Source organism: Ranitomeya imitator, chromosome 1, assembly GCF_032444005.1.
Source record: "Ranitomeya imitator isolate aRanImi1 chromosome 1, aRanImi1.pri, whole genome shotgun sequence".
Classification (NCBI taxonomy): Eukaryota; Metazoa; Chordata; class Amphibia; order Anura; family Dendrobatidae; genus Ranitomeya; species Ranitomeya imitator.
The window spans coordinates 758,749,187-758,767,088 of record NC_091282.1 but is presented as its reverse complement, the minus strand read 5'-3'; the positions used below and the strand labels follow the sequence as shown (position 1 = coordinate 758,767,088).

The following is a 17,902-nucleotide window of genomic DNA, read 5'->3' as shown; positions in this document are numbered from 1 at the left end:
CACAGCTTCATCCTGTACTGAGCGGTCACCGTTACCGCTCATTACAGTAATGAATATACGGCTCCACCTTTATGGGAGGTGGAGCCGCATATTCATTGCTATAATGAGCGGTATCATGTGACCGCTCAGTACAGGAAGAATCTGCTGCTGACGGCGCCGGGGAAGCCAGGGACCTGCAGGGACCGCACCAGGAGTAGGTAAGTATAATTTCACAGCCCCCGCTCCCCCTCCCCTGCCGACCCCTGCGTATGACTCGAGTATAAGCCGAGAGGGGGACTTTCAGCCCCAAAAATTGGGCTGAAAATCTCGGCTTATACTCGAGTATATACGGTACATACATACATATTGTAGAATACCCGATGCGTTAATACAGGCCACGCAATATATAACAGTGGCCACGCAGTATATAACACAGCCCAAATAGTATATAACACAGCCCATGCAGTATATAGCAGCCACGCAGTATATAACACAGGCGACGTAGTATATAACACAGGCCATGCAGTATATAACGGTGGCAACGTAATATATAGCACAGGCCACGCAGTACATAACACAGCCCACATAGTATCTAACACTGGCCACGTAGTAATATAGCAGCCACGCGGTATATAACACTGCCCACATAGTATATATCACTGGACACGTAGTATATAACGCAGCCCACGCGCTATATAACACTGCACACGTAGTATATAGCAGTGTGGGCACATATCCGTGTTAAAAAAAGATAATTAAAATAAAAAATAGTTATATACTCACCTGCCGGGATCCAGCGAAGCTGTCCCTATGCGTGCGGCTGCCGCCATCTTCCGTTCCCAGGATGCATTGTGAAATTACCCAGATGACTTAGAGGTCTCGCGAGACCGCTAAGTCTTCTGGGTAATTTCGCAAAGCATCTCTGGGAACGGAAGCTAGCGGCCGCCGCGAGCGCATTGTCCGACTACGGAAGGTGAGCATAGCAGGTTTTTTGTTTTTTTATTATTTTTAACATTACATCTTTTTACTATTGATGCTGCATAGGCAGCATCAATAGTAAAAATTTGGGGACACACAGGGTTAATAGCAGCGTCAACGGAGTGCAATACCCGCGGCTCGTTACCACTGGCATTAACCCTGTGTGAGTGGAGGGGAGTATGCGGGCGCCGGGCACTGACTGCAGGGAAGTAGGGACTAATCGGACTGTGCCCGTCAGCGACGCGGGATTTCCGTGACGGAAGTTGCCGACAGAAAGACAGACAGACAGACAGACGGAAGTACCCCTTAGACCATTATATATATAGATTTGGTCTATAAAACCATCCACCTATTAAGAAACTCACCACTGAACAGTCACGAGTGCAGAATCTCACAATTGTGCTTCGACTTACAGACCCTCCTGAAGAAGACACTGACAGCAGCAGTGAAGATGAAGACGAGGCTCACAACAACAAGGATGGTGATGAGCCTAAGTCTGAGAACATCGTTGATCTCCATAATCAAGGACATGCCTCAGAGGAGCGGAGCTCGGATGAAGAAAGTGACACTGGGAGCTCACATTCTACAGAAAATAACACCACAGTCAAAGAACAGGAGGAAGTGGCCTACCCTGATACTGCAATAGACTTGTCCCATCTTCAGGCAAAGAGGTAGCTTCTTATAGGGTCTCATCAACACCCACAGGACATGTGACCCCCTCTAATCCCAGGTCTAACTATTGTAATTCTTTGTAGGACACAGAACAAAGTGGCTGTAGCCCACGATGGAGATGCAGAGGAGGGGGTGAGATCTGATTATTGGTGTATCTGCCTATTCAACAATTAATCAGTTTTTGTTTCACTAATTTTAACTCTTGCCTCCCCCTATTAGAATGACAAGTCTGTTGGTCGGAAACATTTATCAGCTAAAGAAAGACGGTAAGGGATACCTGTGCTGTCAAGATCAATGTGTATATAACAGGCCGGGAAGCATTGGTTGGTGGGCTTATCTTCTCTTCCCTCATGGGTACCATCTTTGTCAGAATAGATATAAGGCAGTATACCATTGCTTGTTCTTATCCTGTCCATCAGTATGGCCAAATAAAAAAGTTGGATAAAGGGAGAGGACACCCCTTCTGAACTGTATCATGGACTTACAAGATTTCAGATTTCCAGATTTTGAGGCTATTTTACTATATTGTTGTTACTAGTAGAGATGGGCGATCCCGAACAGTAAAGTTCGGCGTCCGTACCAAACACCTACTGTTTGGGCACGGACACTGAACATGGACTTCATCAGGAAGTCTGTGTTACTGTTCGGGTTCGGCTACACATCAGGTGTTTGTCAGGTGTTTGTCACGCTGTCATGTGCATGACAGCATGGCAAACACCGCTTCTGATCAGCGGTGAAATCATCCCTGCCGTTGAGAGAGCAGCGGTTCCCACACTGTCAAAAGACAAGCGTGCACCTGCAGCTGTATGAAGTTTACCTCTGGTTACTGGTGTCAGCGGATGGGACTACAGCTCCCATCATCTAACACCTGCTGCTGCTAATAACAGCGAGAGCAGAAGCGGATGATGAGTCTATTCATTAGCAGGCTCCTGTGCTGTAAATAAATAATTAAAAAAAAACCGGTGTGGGTTCTCCTGTATCTTTAATTATCAGCCAGGCAAAACTTGCAGCTGGGGGCTGCATCCCTCAACTGTCAGCTTCGACAAGGCTGGTTATCAAGAATAGAGGGGCCGCCACGGCAGATTTTTAAATTATTTAAATAAATAATTTGAAAAAGCGGCATGGGGTCCCCCCTATTTTTGACAACCAGCCTTGCTAAAGCTGGGAGCTGGTATTCTCAGGCTGGTAAGGGGCCATGGATATTGGCCCCCCAGCCTAAAAAAAGCAGCCCGCAGCCACTCAGAAAAGGCACATCTATTAGATTCGCCAGTTCTGGCGTTATGCCCGACTCTTCCCACTTGCGCTGTAGCGGTGGCAAGTGGGTTTCATATTTGTGGGGTTGATGTTACCTTTGTATTGTCAGGTGACATCAAGCCCACGGCTTAGTAATGGAGAAGCGTCTATAAGACACCTATCCATTACTAATCCTGTAGTTATATGGTAAATACACAGCCAGAATAAAGTCCTTTATTATAGATAAAACAAAACACACATTTTTTATTTAAAAATAACAAACACAGTAAGGCCATGTTCACACGTTCCTGATTTCCCTGCTGTTTTTTCTGCACTAAAAACCGCAGCTCTTGGCAGAAAACGCAGGTGCGTTTTTTGGTGCGTTTTTTGATGCGTTTTTTATGCAGTTTTCTCTGCAGAGTCTGTGTGTTTTCTAGGGTTAGTTCTAACTGTAGTGGGGGAAAAAAAAAATAAATAAATTCTTTATTTTATTATTGTTACTACCTATGGGGGTGATAAAGGGGGGGGGGGGGGGTCATTTACCTTTTTTTTATTTTGATCACTGTGAGGTTATCACAGTGATCAAAATGTGCCTGGAACGAATCTGCCGGCCGGCAGATTCGGCGGGCGCACTGCGCATGCGCCCGCCATTTTGGAAGATGGCGGCGCCCAGGGAGAAGACGGCCGGACGGACACCGGGAGGCCCGGTAAGTATAAGAGGGGGAGACGAGGGCACGGGAGGGGGGCGTCGGAGCACGGGGGGTGGCATCGGAGCATGGGGGGGTGGGATTGGGGCACGGGGGGACAGCCACAATCCGCCCACGCACTTCCTGCTGCAGCGGTTCTGCACCAGAAACCGCAGAAAACCCGCAGATATTTCTCCTTCGCCTCATTGGGGGACACAGACCGTGGGTGTATGCTGCTGCCAATAGGAGGCTGACACTAAGTGATACAAAAAAAGTTAGCTCCTCCCCTGCAGTATACACCCCCCTGCTGGCTCTCAGCTAACCAGTTCTTGCTTAGTGTCTGTAGGAGGCACATGGGTCTGTTTCAGACCCCAACGTTTTTATTTTATTGTTTACTTTTCTGTAAATTTTTATTTTTTAATTAACGGAGTGAAGGGGGCGACGGTTCCTTTCAAGGTTCCGATCTCCCCCGAACCATCAACAGGCGAGCACGGCGAGTATACCTCCCCGTATCCTCTCCTGCGACGTGGGAAGCCATGCCTGAGCTCACTTCAGGGGCGACGGTTCCTTTCACGGTCCCGATCTCCCCACACCAGCAGCAGGCGACCACATGGAGTGTCGCCTCCATGTATCCTCTCCTGGAGCCAGGCCTAATGCCGGACAACTGGCCCTGTCCACCCGGACTGAATTCCGTGGATGTACAGAGGCCCCTCTCTATGGCGTCCGAGCAGCCCCCACTGTCCCACCACTGTGAAAGCGGATGGCACAAGGAGGCGGACGGTTCCTCTCCATTTCCCTAGTAAACGGATGATGGATTGAGGCTTATCCCTGCACCGTCCACGCTGCACAGAACAGCGCTGAAACCCACATCCGCGGCGGCTCCATGCCGGGACGCGCACCATTGGTGAGTGGATCCATCTTCAGTGGGATATTCACATGCTGACAGGCAGCCTCAGCCACTTCCCTGTGGCCCACCTCTCTGAGGTAACGCTCTGGATGGCTGCAAAAATTTAGTCCCCGGCTTCGGCCGATTTGTAGGCCGTATCCTGGAAGTCTTGTCTGGAACGACCCACTGGTGACTTCCGCCGGCTAAAGAAATTTAGGCCCCGGCTTGGGCCTATTCAACATCGTGTCTGTGGCTCCGCCCCCCAAATTGGCGCTTCTCGCTCTCTACGAGATTTTATCAACTCTGCAGCTCCCGGTGGCCATCTTGGTCCACCCGGCCAGCTCACACTGGGGTGACAGTATTTTTTTTTTTTTCTTCTCTGGTCTTAAAGGTGCATGACCAGTATTCTCTGGTCTTAAAGGTGCATGACCAGTATTCTCTGGTCTTAAAGGTGCACGACCAGTATTCTCTGGTCTTAAAGGTGCACGACCAGTATTCTCTGGTCTTAAAGGTGCACGACCAGTATTCTCTGGTCTTAAAGGTGCACGACCAGTATTCTCTGGTATTAAAGGTGCACGACCAGTATTCTCTGGTCTTAAAGGTGCACGACCAGTATTCTCTGGTCTTAAAGGTGCACGACCAGTATTCTCTGGTCTTAAAGGTGCACGACCAGTATTCTCTGGTCTTAAAGGTGCACGACCAGTATTCTCTGGTCTTAAAGGTGCACGACCAGTATTCTCTGGTCTTAAAGGTGCATGACCAGTATTCTCTGGTCTTAAAGGTGCATGACCAGTATTCCCTGGTCTTAAAGGTGCATGACCAGTATTCTCTGGTCTTAAAGGTGCATGACCAGTATTCCCTGGTCTTAAAGGTGCAGGACCAGTATTCCCTGGTCTTAAAGGCGCATGACCAGTATTCTCTGGTCTTAAAGGCGCATGACCAGTATTCTCTGGTCTTAAAGGTGCATGACCAGTATTCTCTGGTCTCAAAGGCGCATGACCAGTATTCCCCAGTCTTAAAGGCGCATGACCAGTATTCCCTGGTCTTAAAGGCGTATGACCAGTATTTCCTGGTCTTAAAGGCGCTTGATCAGTCCGAGGAGCCCTCCGCTGCCGACCCCAGCTTTATCCTCCAGTTCCCCTCAGTGGACTTCTTCACTGACCAATCCATGGTTCTCTGACCAAGAGATTGAATCCCTCTGTGTACCCTCTGTGTTTGGAGTGCTCGCAGGACCAATATACAGGGTCCCTATCCTACATGGGAGCCGTCGGCTAGCAGGGGCCGCAAGTATTCTAGAAACGTGCAGGCATCTAGAAACATACAGGTATCTAGAAACATACAGGTATCTAGAAAACGGAAGTTTTTCGTTTCCTGCTCCCTCACCAATGATTTGATGACAAGGCTCTGACTATGGATTGGATATTGCCTGAGCTTGCCAGAGCTTCAGAGACTAAACTCCCTCGAGAGCATTTGCCATTCAATTCGGATAAGTGATTCACTGGACAGAAGCCTCTACGTGGGATGCCATGCCTGGCCTGTTTTTTAAGGGCGACGGGTCCTTTAAAGGGCACCGATCTCCCCACACCATCAACAGACGAGCACACGGAGTGTCGTCTCCATGTTTCCTCTTCTGCATCCAGGCCTAACGCCAGACAACCTGTCCTGTCCACCTGGAGACCTGAACTCTGTGGACATATAGAGGCACCCTTTTTGGCATATGAGCTCCCCCCTCTGCATCACCACTATTTAGTGGATGATGCAAGAAGGCGGACAATTCCTGTCCACTTCCCTGTTAAGAGGTTGATGGATCGAGGGTTCCTAATTTTCATCTCTGCACCGTGAAAAGAGGAGATGGCAAGAGACTATGACCTGCTGGATGCAGCCGCACATTCTGCCATGGGGCAGATTAACCGGGTAGAATCTCCTGTGGTATACCTACCAGTATCCCTACCTGATGGGTCATCAATTAAAAATACCACGGACTGTCAGATAGCAAATCTGGTTCGTTCCGTCTTGCGGCTTCGGGTCCAGCGCTCTATCCTCCCTAGCGGCCGCATGGATTGCTAGAGTAATGGTCTCCTGGCTGGAGACCTTAACTACCCTGATTCACACCAGCAACAACTGGCCAATCAAATCCTTTGAGCGGGAGACTGACTAAGGATTGTCCAGCACAGTCTAGATCTAAGGGATCTTGGTTCCAAACAGGGGAACGAAAAGTAAGATCGACCCTGGACCTCAAACTTCTAACAACCTTTGACATGGTCCTCCTTCTTTGGATGGAGTTCCTCCGCTCAGCCATTACTTCAACAGAAAAAGGTGCAGTTTCCAGCATCCATCGACATTCGGGTTGCTTGCCCTCTGCAAAAATTCCTTCGCCTTTCCATTCGTCAGTAGCATTTTCAAGTCACAACCTTGTCCTTCGGCCTTGCTTCCTCACCCAGAATGTTTGCACGGGTCATGGTAGATGTCATGTTTCTCTTGCACTCTAGAGGCGTGCTCGTCCTGCCCTGTTTGGTCTGTCTAGCCGCCCTTCCAGGACTACGCTGAGTCGTCTATATCTCTTGCGATACCTTCTCTCCTGGGCTGGCAGCTACACTTGGACAAGTTCTCCTCATTTCCAGCCCAGCAGATATCCTTTTTGAGGATGATCCTGCACACTTCTAGAAGGATGGTAATTCTTCCTTGAGACAAGGTCATGGCCCTTCAACAGGGAGCTCGCGCAAGGAGAGTTCTGAGGACTTGATTACTCACCCCCTCATTTCATTCGATTTGCTAAGAGAGTTCTGAGGAAAAATGGTGACGACAATGGAAGCGGTTTCCTTCGCTCCGCTCGTTTTCAGCAAGTCAAACAGACTTTCAGACAATAGTCTCTGAGCTCCTTCTTCATCCAGGGCCTTTCTCCCGGTTCAATGGTTATTAGTAACTACCAATGCCAGTCTTCTTCTCCCCATCATTGTTCTGGAGATCCGAACGGTAGTTTTTACAGCAGGTCCACTGCCTTCTGGCGGGTCACCCTATCCGAATTCAATTGGATAATGCCACGGCGGTGCCTTACGTCAGTCATCTAGCAGGTACCCACGGTCAGGCGCCATAACCGAGGTACCTCACTTTCTCTGATGGGCCGAAGTCTATTATTCAGTGATCTCGGCAGTATATATCCCAGAAGTAGAACTCTGAACGGCAAACAAATTCAGCCGTCAGGGTTCCGCCTCAAGTCAGTGGGAACTTCACCCCGAAGTCTTCCATCAGATCTGTCCTTACTGGAGCTCTCCAGTTGTAGGTGGGATGACATCCAGACTGAAGGCGAATGTACTCAAGTTCGTGGTTCGGCCTCGAGATCCAAGAGCCATCGCTCTCCATGCTCTGGTTCTGCCGTGGTACCAGTTTCCATAACTCCCCTTCCACTGCTTCCAAAAGCCTTTCGGAAGCAGAAAGGGGCCCCAGTGATCCTCAGAGATCCGCACTGACCATGTCCGTTTTTTGTTTGCGGAGCTAGTATCTTCTCGCCTAATCGCAGCACAACTGCAAGTAGGGACTTTCTCACAGGGAGTTTTCACACGTAGTTCTTCCCTATCGCATACCGTTAGATCATTGGGACCTTATTATTCCTAGGAGCCTTACAGTAGGCTCCTTTTTCATCCGGGCAGACTTTACTATCAGGGAAAGTCGTCCCGTTCTCCTCTGCGATATTCTCACTCTGACGAGTCTTCGGAGCTAGCTTCTCTGCTCTTTCAGACTTTTTTCCCTTATTACCTTCGACGCAAGATTGTCCTCAGGCCATCTCCATCCCTTGTTACCAAGGTGGTACTGTATTACCACTGTTATGAGGGCTTAGTTCTTCCCTCATCTCCTTTGGCTCCAGTCCACAAAATGGAATAAGATCCCCCATATTCTGGACGAAGTGAGTGCTCTGAGTAGGTACGTCTTGAGGACGGCGTCCTTCTGAAGGTTGGACGTTTTATTTGGGCTTCCTGACAGTAGAGGAAGGCTTCCTGACATTTTCAGGAAGGGTTTAGCCGTTTCATCGACCATGATAACATGGTGAATTCTTTTCACCATCCAGGAGTCCTTCCGTGCTAGATTTCAGCGTATCTCCCTGTCTATCAAGTGTCCTAGGCACCAGGCGTCTGCAAGGCACGCCTGCAAGCCTGCGGATTCGTCCAGTCCGCATGCATTCTTGAAGCACTATAATTCCCACACTTCCACAGATGTGAGTCTGGGCAGGCGTACTCTGCAGGCCGCGGTGGCACACTTGTAAGTAGCGGTTACACAGGGCCTGATCTATTGTTGTCCCCACCCAGGGACTGCTTTGGGACGTCCCACGGTCTGTGTCCCCCAATGAGGCGAAGGAGAAATAGGGATTTTTGTGTACTCACCGTAAAATCCTTTTCTCCGAGCCATTCATTGGGGGACACAGATCCCACCCTGTTATTAGCTTATGCTTGTTTTTTTAGAATATGACATGCTATACGCTCATATATTGTTATTGATCTCCTACTGCTTTTGCACCGAACTGGTTAGCTGAGAGCCAGCAGGGGGGTGTATACTGCAGGGGAGGAGCTAACTTTTTTTGTATCACTTAGTGTCAGCCTCCTATTGGCAGCAGCATACACCCACGGTCTGTGTCCCCCAATGAATGGCTCGGAGAAAAGGATTTTACTGTGAGTACACAAAAATCCCTATTTTTCTCCTTCGCCTCATTGGGGGACACAGACCATGGGTGTATGCTGCTGCCACCAGGAGGCTGACACTAAGTAATACAAAGAAAGTTAGCTCCTCCCCTGCAGTATACACCCTCCTGCTGGCCCCCAGCTAACCAGTTCTTGCTTAGTGTCCGTAGGAGGCACACGGACGGGTCTGCCATTCAGACCCAAAGAACTCTTTTTACTTTATCCTTTTACAACGGACGAAGGGGGCGACTGATTCTTTCATGTTCCGATCTCCCCCGAACCAACAACAGGCGAGCACGGGAGTTTCACCTCTCCGTATCCTCTCCTGCGACGTGTGAAGCCACTGCCTGAGCTGATTTTAGGGGCGACGGGCCCCTTCAAGGGCACCGATCTCCCCCCTCCCTTATCAGACGAGCACTGGAGTTTCACCTTCAGTATCCTCTTCTGCAGCCAGGCCTATTGCCGGACATGCAGCCCTACCCGCCAGGTTTTACCCTCGGCTGTACAGAGGCACTTTTCAGCGTGGCGTCCGAGCAGCCCCCACTGCACCACCACTATTAAGAGCGGATGGTACTCGGAGGCGGACGGTTCCTCTCCACCTCCCTGCTAAAGGAACGATGGATTGAGGACTTTTCTTATCCCTGCACCGTCCAAACCGCAGCAACAGCACAGGATCTTTTCTCTACCTCTGACCTGCTGAACAAAGCTGCATACTGGGGTAAGTGCTGGGACTCGAGCGGTTGGAGGGCTCTGCGCATCTGGCGGTTTATTCCCTCGTTCGCCGCCAACTGGCTTCAAAAATTTAGCCCCCGGCTTCGGGTTTGTGTAGGCCGCAACCCGGAACTCTTCAGGCTCCGCCCCCCTATTCAGGCGCCTCTCATTCAGGATGAGAGCTCTATTCTCGGCGGCCATCTTCATCCTCCTGCCATCTTCATCCTCCTGCCATTTCCGGACACGAGTTCATCCGGAAGTGGCTGCTGCATCGCACCGGCGGTACTCAGCGCTGAACACAGCGCTATTCCAGACGGGGGGCTCAGAATCTCGGTGAGGAGAATCCTCCCTCTGCACCCCTCCCCCGCACGCACCCTGGCAGCATAAAGGGACTAGCGTTCCCTCTTTTTTAATACTTAACACCTGCAATCTCTGGTTGTCCAGCAGCCTCTGGTCTTAAAGGCACAGGTCTTAAGGGTACATGACCGCATTCCCTAGCCTTAAAGACACATGCCCCTTATAGGTACATGTCCAGCTTTCCCTGGCTTTAACACATGACCAGCATCCCCTGGTTATTCCCTAGTTTTTAAAAAGGGGCACATTACCAGCATTCTCTGCTCTTCTTTAAGTCATGACCAGCCAGGAGCCGGTCACCTTCCACAGAGTACTTAGTTCAAATGAGCTCAGGAGCCCTCCGCCGCCGCCGATCCCGGTTCTTCCCAGAGTACCTGGTTCCCCTCAAGGGGCTTCACCTCTGTCATAATCTTTGAAAAATGCCCCGGTCTTAAAGGCACATGACCAGTATTCCTGGTCTTAAAGGCGCATGACCAGTATTCCTGGTCTTAAAGGCACGTGACCAGTATTCCCTGGTCTTAAAGGCGCATGACCAGTATTCCTTGGTCTTAAGGGCACATGTCCAGTATTACCTGGTCTTAAAGGCACATGACCAGTATGTCCTGGTCTCAAAGGCACGTGACCAGTAGGCCCTGGTCTTAAAGGCACATGACCAGTATGCCCTGGTTTTAAAGGAACATGACCAGTATGCCCTGGTCTTAAAGGCACATGACCAGTATGCCCTGGTTTTAAAGGAACATGACCAGTATGCCCTGGTCTTAACCCCTTAAGCCCCGAGGGTGGTTTGCACGTTAATGACCGGGCCAATTTTTACAATTCTGACCACTGTCCCTTTATGAGGTTATAACTCTGGAACGCTTCAACGGATCTTGGCGATTCTGACATTGTTTTCTCGTGACATATTGTACTTCATTTTAGTAGTAACATTTATTCGATATAACTTGCGTTTATTTGTGAAAAAAACGGAAATTTGGCGAAAATTTTGAAAATTTCGCAGTTTTCCAACTTTAAATTTTTATGCCCTTAAATCACAGAGATATGTCACGCAAAATACTTAATAAGTAACATTTCCCACATGTCTCCTTTACATCAGCACAATTTTGGAACCAAAATTTTTTTTTGTTAGGGAGTTATAAGGGTTCAAAGTTGACCAGCAATTTCTCATTTTTACAACACCATTTTTTTTTAGGGACCACATCTCATTTGATGTCATTTTGAGGGGTCTATATGATAGAAAATACCCAAGTGTGACACCATTCTAAAAACTGCACCCCTCAAGGTGCTCAAAACCACATTCAAGAAGTTTATTAACCCTTCAGGGGTTTCACAGGAATTTTTGGAATGTTTAAATAAAAATGAATATTTAACTTTTTTTCACACAAAATTTATTTCAGCTCCAATTTGTTTTATTTTACCAAGGGTAACAGGATAAAATGGATGCCAAACATTGTTGTACAATCTGTACTGAGTACGCTGATACCCCATATGTGGGGGTAAACCACTGTTTGGGCGCATGGCAGAGCTCGGAAGGGAAGGAGCGCCATTTGACTTTTAAATGCAAAATTGACAGGAATTGAGATGGGACACCATGTTGCGTTTGGAGAGCCACTGATGTGCCTAAACATTGAAACCCCCCACAAGTGACACCATTTTGGAAAGTAGACACCCTAAGGAACTTATCTAGATGTGTGGTGACCACTTTGACCCACCAATTGCTTCACAGAAGTTTATAATGCAGAGCCGTAAAAATAAAAAATCATATTTTTTCACAAAAATGATCTTTTCGCCCCCAATTTTTTATTTTCCCAAGAGTAAGAGAAGAAATTGAACCTCAAAAATTGTTGGCCAATTTGTCCTGAGTACGCTGATACCCCGTATATGGGTGTAAACCATTGTTTGGGCGTATGGCAGAGCTCGGAAGGGAAGGAGCGCCATTTTACTTTTCAATGCAAAATTGACTGGAATTGAGATGGGATGCCATGTTGCGTTTGGAGAGCCCCTGATGTGCCTAAACATTGAAATCCCCACAAGTGACACCATTTTGGAAAGTAGACCCCTTAAGGAACTTATCTAGAGGTGTGGTGAGCACTTTGACCCAACAAGTGCTTCACAGAAGTTTATAATGCAGAGCCGTAAAAATAAAAAATCATATATTTTCACAAAAATAATCTTTTCGCCACCAATTTTTTATTTTCCCAAGGGTAAGAGAAGAAATTAGACCACAAAAGTTGTTGTGCAATTTGTCCTGAGTGCGACGATACCCCATATGTGGGGGTAAACCACTGTTTGGGCGCATGGCAGAGCTCGGAAGGAAAGGAGCGCCATTTGACTTTTCAATGCAAAATTGACTGGAATTGAGATGGGACGCCATGTTGCGTTTGGAGAGCCCCTGATGTGCCTAAACATTGGAACCCCTCACAAGTGACACCATTTTGAAAAGTAGACCCCTTAAGGAACTTATCTAGATGTGTGGTGAGCACTTTGACCCAACAAGTGCTTCACAGAAGTTTATAATGCAGAGCCGTAAAAATAAAAAATCTTATTTTTTCACAAAAATGATCTTTTCGCCCCCAATTTTTTATTTTCCCAAGGGTAAGAGAAGAAATTAGACCACAAAAGTTGTTGTGCAATTTGTCCTGAGTGCGACGATACCCCATATGTGGGGGTAAACCACTTTTTGGGTGCATAGCAGAGCTCGGAAGGGAAGGAGCGCCATTTGACTTTTCAATGCAAAATTGACTGGAATTAAGATGGGACGCCATGTTGGTTTGGAGAGCCCCTGATGTGCCTAAACATTAAAAACCCCCACAAGTGACACCATTTTGGAAACTAGACCCTCTAAGGAACTTATCTAGATGTGTTTTGAGAGCTTTGAACCCCCAAGTGTTTCACTACAGTTTATAACGCAGAGCCGTTAAAATAAATTTATTTTTTTTTCGCAAAAATTTTTTAGCCCCCAGTTTTGTATTTTCACAAGGGTAACATAATAAATTGGACCCCAAAAGTTGTTGTCCAATTTGTCCTGAGTACGCTGATACCCCATATGTGGGGGGGAACCACTGTTTGGGCGCATGGCAGAGCTCGGAAGGGAAGGAGCGCCATTTGGAATGCAGACTTAGATGGATTGGTCTGCAGGAGTCACGTTGCATTTGCAGAGCCCCTGATGTACCCAAACAGTACAAACCCCCCACAAGTGACCCCATATTAGAAACTAGACCTCCCATGGAACTTATCTAGATGTGTTGTGAGAACTTTGAACCCCTAAGTGTTTCACTACAGTTTATAACGCAGACCCGTGAAAATAAAAATTCTTTTTTTTTTCACAAAAATGATTTTTTAGCCCCCAGCTTTGTATTTTTACAAGGGTAACAGAATAAATTGGACCCCAAAAGTTGTTGTTCAATTTGTCCTGAGTACGCTGATACCCCATATGTGGGGGGGAACCACTGTTTGGGCTCATGGCAGAGCTCGGAAGGGAAGGAGCGCCATTTGGAATGCAGACTTAGATGGATTGGTCTGCAGGCGTCACGTTGCATTTGCAGAGCCCCTGATGTACCCAAACAGTAGAAACCACCCACAAGTGACCCCATATTGGAAACTAGACCTCCCATGGAACTTATCTAGATGTGTTGTGAAAACTTTGAACCCCCAAGTGTTTCACTACAGTTTACAACGCAGAGCCGTGAAAATAAAAATCCTTTTTTTTCCCACAAAAATGATTTTTAGCCCCCCAAATTTTTATTTTCCCAAGGATAACAAGAGAACTTGGACCCAAAAAGTTGTTGTCCAATTTGTCTCGAGTACGCTGATACCCCATATGTTGGGGTAAACCCCTGTTTGGGCGCACGGGAGAGCTCGGAAGTGAAGGAGCACTGTTTTACTTTTTCAATGCAGAATTGGCTGGAATTGAGATCGGACGCCATGTCGCGTTTGGAGAGCCCCTGATGTGTCTAAACAGTGGAAACCCCCCAATTATAAATGAAACCCTAATCCAAACGCACCACTAACCCTAATCCCAACTGTAACCCTAACCACACACCTAACCCAGACACACCCCTAATTCTAATCCCAACCCAACCGTAAATGTAATCCAAACCCTAACCCTAGCCCCAACCCTAGCCCTAACCCTAACCCTAACCGGAAAATGGAAATAAATACATTTTTTTTAATTTTATTATTTTTCCCTAAGGCTAGGTTCACATTGCGTTAGGGAAATCCGTTTAGCACTAGCGGATTGCGCTAACACAATGTCTTTTTAGGTGTCGTGTTTAGTGGTCGCGTTAACGTCCCCGCTCTGGAAGATCGGGGATCGGACCTCGGGCGCGCCGCGGACGCTGCAAGCAGCGTCTGAGGCGCGCCACAAAAGAATGGCACCTTGCTAGCGCGAGCCGAAAATGGCACGCTCTAGCGATGCGCTACACCTGAAAATCACATTGCTGTCAATGGTTGTGCTAACGGACCCGTTGCACGGCGTTAATTGTGACATTTTCGCCGTGCAACGCTGTCCGTTAGCGTTAACCCATTAACGCAATGTGAACCTAGCCTAACTAAGGGGGTGATGAAGGGGGGTTTGATTTACTTTTATAGCGAGTTTTTTAGCGGATTTTTATGATTGGCAGCCGTCACACACTAAAAGACGCTTTTTATAGCAAAAAAGTTTTTGCGTCTCCACATTTTGAGACCTATAATTTTTCCATATTTTGGTCCACAGAGTCATGTGAGGTCTTGTTTTTTGCGGGACGAGTTGACGTTTTTATCGGTTACATTTTCGGACACGTGACAGTTTTTGATCGCTTTTTATTCCGATTTTTTTGTGAGGCAGAATGACCAAAAACCAGCTATTCATGAATTTCTTTTGGGGGAGGCGTTTATACCGTTCCGCGTTTGGTAAAATTGATGAAGCAGTTTTATTCTTCGGGTCAGTACGATTACAGCGACACCTCATTTATATCATTTTTTTTATGTTTTGGCGCTTTTATACGATAAAAGCTATTTTATAGAAAAAATAATTATTTTGGCATCGCTTTATTCAGAGGACTATAACTTTTTTATTTTTTTGGTTATGATGCTATATGGCGGCTCGTTTTTTGCGGGACAAGATGACGTTTTCAGAGGTAACATGGTTATTTATATCCGTCTTTTTGATCGCGTGTTATTCCACTCTTTGTTCAGCGTTATGATAATAAAGCGTTGTTTTTTGGCTCGTTTTTTTTTTTTTTTTCTTACGGTGTTCACTGAAGGGGTTAACTAGTGGGCCAGTTTTATAGGTCGGGTCGTTACGGACGCGGCGATACTAAATATGTGTACTTTTATTGTTTTTTTGTTTTTTTTTTATGTAAAGAAATGTATTTATGGGAATAATATTTTTTTTTTCTGCTTTATTTAGGAATTTTTTTTTTATTTTTTTTTTTACAAGTGTGGAAATTTTTTTTTTTACTTTTTCACTTTGTCCCGGGGGGGACATCACAGATCACCGATCTGACAGTGTGCACAGCACTCTATCAGATCGGTGATCTGACATACAGCCGGGCAGGATTAGAGCTGCAGCTGCAGCCTGATCCTGACCCGGAAGTGCTCCCTGCAGGACCCGGATGCAGCCCGGCGGCCATTTTGGATCCGGGGACTGCAGGGAGAAGACGCTCGGTACACGGTGAGCACATCACCGTGTACCGATCGTCTCAGGGAAGCCCGCAGGGAGCCCCCTCCCTGCGCGATGCTTCCCTGCACCGCCGGCACACCGCGATCATCTTTGATCGCGGTGTGCCGGGGGTTAATGTGCCGGGAGCGGTCCGTGACCGCTCCTGGCACATAGTGCCGGATGTCAGCTGCGATAGGCAGCTGACACCCGGCCGCGATCGGCCGCGCTCCCCCCGTGAGCGCGGCCGATCGCATATGACGTACTATCCCGTCCATGGGAATTAAGTCCCAGGTCACCTGGACGGGATAGTACGTCATATGGGATTAAGGGGTTAAAGGCACGTGACCAATATCACCTGGTCTTAAGGGCACATGACCAGTATGCCCTGGTCGTAAAAGCACATGACCAGTATGGCCTGGTCTTAAATGCACATGACCAGTATGCCCTGGTCTTAAAGGCACATGACCAGTATGCCCCGGTCTTAAAGGCACATGACCAGTATGCCCTGGCTTTAAAGGCACATGACCAGTATGTCCTCGATTTAAAGGTACATGACAAGTATGTCTTGGTTCTTAAAGGCACATGACCAGTAGGCCCTGGTTCTTAAAGGCACATGACCAGTATTCCCTGGTCTTAAAGGCACACGACCAGTATTCCCTAGTCTTAAAGGCGCATGACCAGTATTTACTGGTCTCAAGAGCACATCATCAATCCGAGGCTGGTCACCCTAACTGAGCTCTGGAGCCTTCCGCCGCTCATCCCCTAACCACAACCCATGGTTTCTCTGACAAGAGATGGAATCCCTCTGTGAACCCTCTGTGGCTCGGAGTGCTCGCAGGACCGATATACATGGTCCCTCTCCTACATGGGAGCCGTCGGCTAGCAGGGGCCGCAAGTGTTCTAGGAAATCGTACAGGCGTCTAGAAAACGGAAGTTTTCACTTCCTGATCTCTCCCCTATGATTTGTTGAGAACAACGCTGAATATGGATCGCATATTGCCTTGGATTGCCAGAGCTTCAGCAAAAGAGGGACTCTCCTATTTATACCATCAACAAATTGACGAGTGATTCACTGGACAGAAGCCTCTAAGTAGGTTGCCATACCTGGTCTGTTTTTTTATGGGCGACGGGTCCTTTAAAAGGCACCGATTTCCCCCCCCCCACATCTTCAACACACGAACACATGCAGTGTCGCCTCCATGTATCCTCTTCTGCATCCTGGCCTAGCGCCAGACAACCTGCCCTGTCCACCCGGGGACCTCAACTCTGGGGATGTACAGAGGCACATATTTTTGGCGTCCGAGCACCCCCCTTTGTATCACCACTATTTAGCGGATGATGCAAGAAAGCGGACGATCCCTCTCCACGTCCCTGTTAAGAGGATGATGGATCGAGGGTTCCTAATTTTCTACTCTGCACGACGATGGCAAGAGACCTGCTGGTTGCAGCCCCGCTTTTTGCCACTTGGCAGACTAATCGGGTAGAATTTCTTGTGGTATACCTACCAGTATCTCCGCCCTATGTATCATCAATTAAAATACCACAGACGGTCGGATAGCAAATCTGGTGCGTTCCGTCTTGTGGTTTCGGGTTCAGCGCTCTCCACCACATGAGTTGCCTGACCAATAGTCTCCTGGTCAGAGACCTTAACTACTTCGATTCAAATCAAATCTTCTGAGCGGGAGACTAACAAGGGATCGTGTCTTTTCTACAGACCCATCCAGCAGTGGAAGCGTTGTCCAGGACAGTCTAGATCTAAGGAATCTTGGGTTCAAAAAGGAGGCAACGAAAAGTAAGATCATTCCTGGACCTCAAACTTCTAACAACCTTTCTCAGGGTCCTCCTTTTTCAGATGGAGTTCCTCCGCTCAGCCATCGACATTCGGGATGCTTACCCTCACATGCCTATTTTTTCCCCCCTACAATAATCTCTTCACCTTTCCATTCGCGAACAGCATTTTCAAGTCACGATCTTGCCCTTCGGCCTGGCTACCGCACCAGAGTGGTCGCAAGAGTCATAGCGGTGGTCATGTGCTTCTTGCATCCTAGAAGCATGGTCGTCCTGCCCTACTTGGTCGACTTTCTAGCCGCTCTTC

The 17,902-nt window shown here is 47.8% G+C and overlaps 1 protein-coding gene across 1 annotated transcript in view; it reads left to right on the top strand.

Annotated features, from left to right (window-relative positions):
• Positions 1–17,902, top strand: part of NEMF (nuclear export mediator factor) — a 138,342-nt gene that overhangs the window by 64,294 nt on the left and 56,146 nt on the right. Inside the window, exons 23-25 of the mRNA XM_069735209.1 lie at positions 1,373–1,628; positions 1,713–1,761; positions 1,849–1,895. Coding sequence (XP_069591310.1) covers positions 1,373–1,628; positions 1,713–1,761; positions 1,849–1,895 — 352 coding nt within the window. The remainder of the gene's footprint in view (positions 1–1,372; positions 1,629–1,712; positions 1,762–1,848; positions 1,896–17,902) is intronic.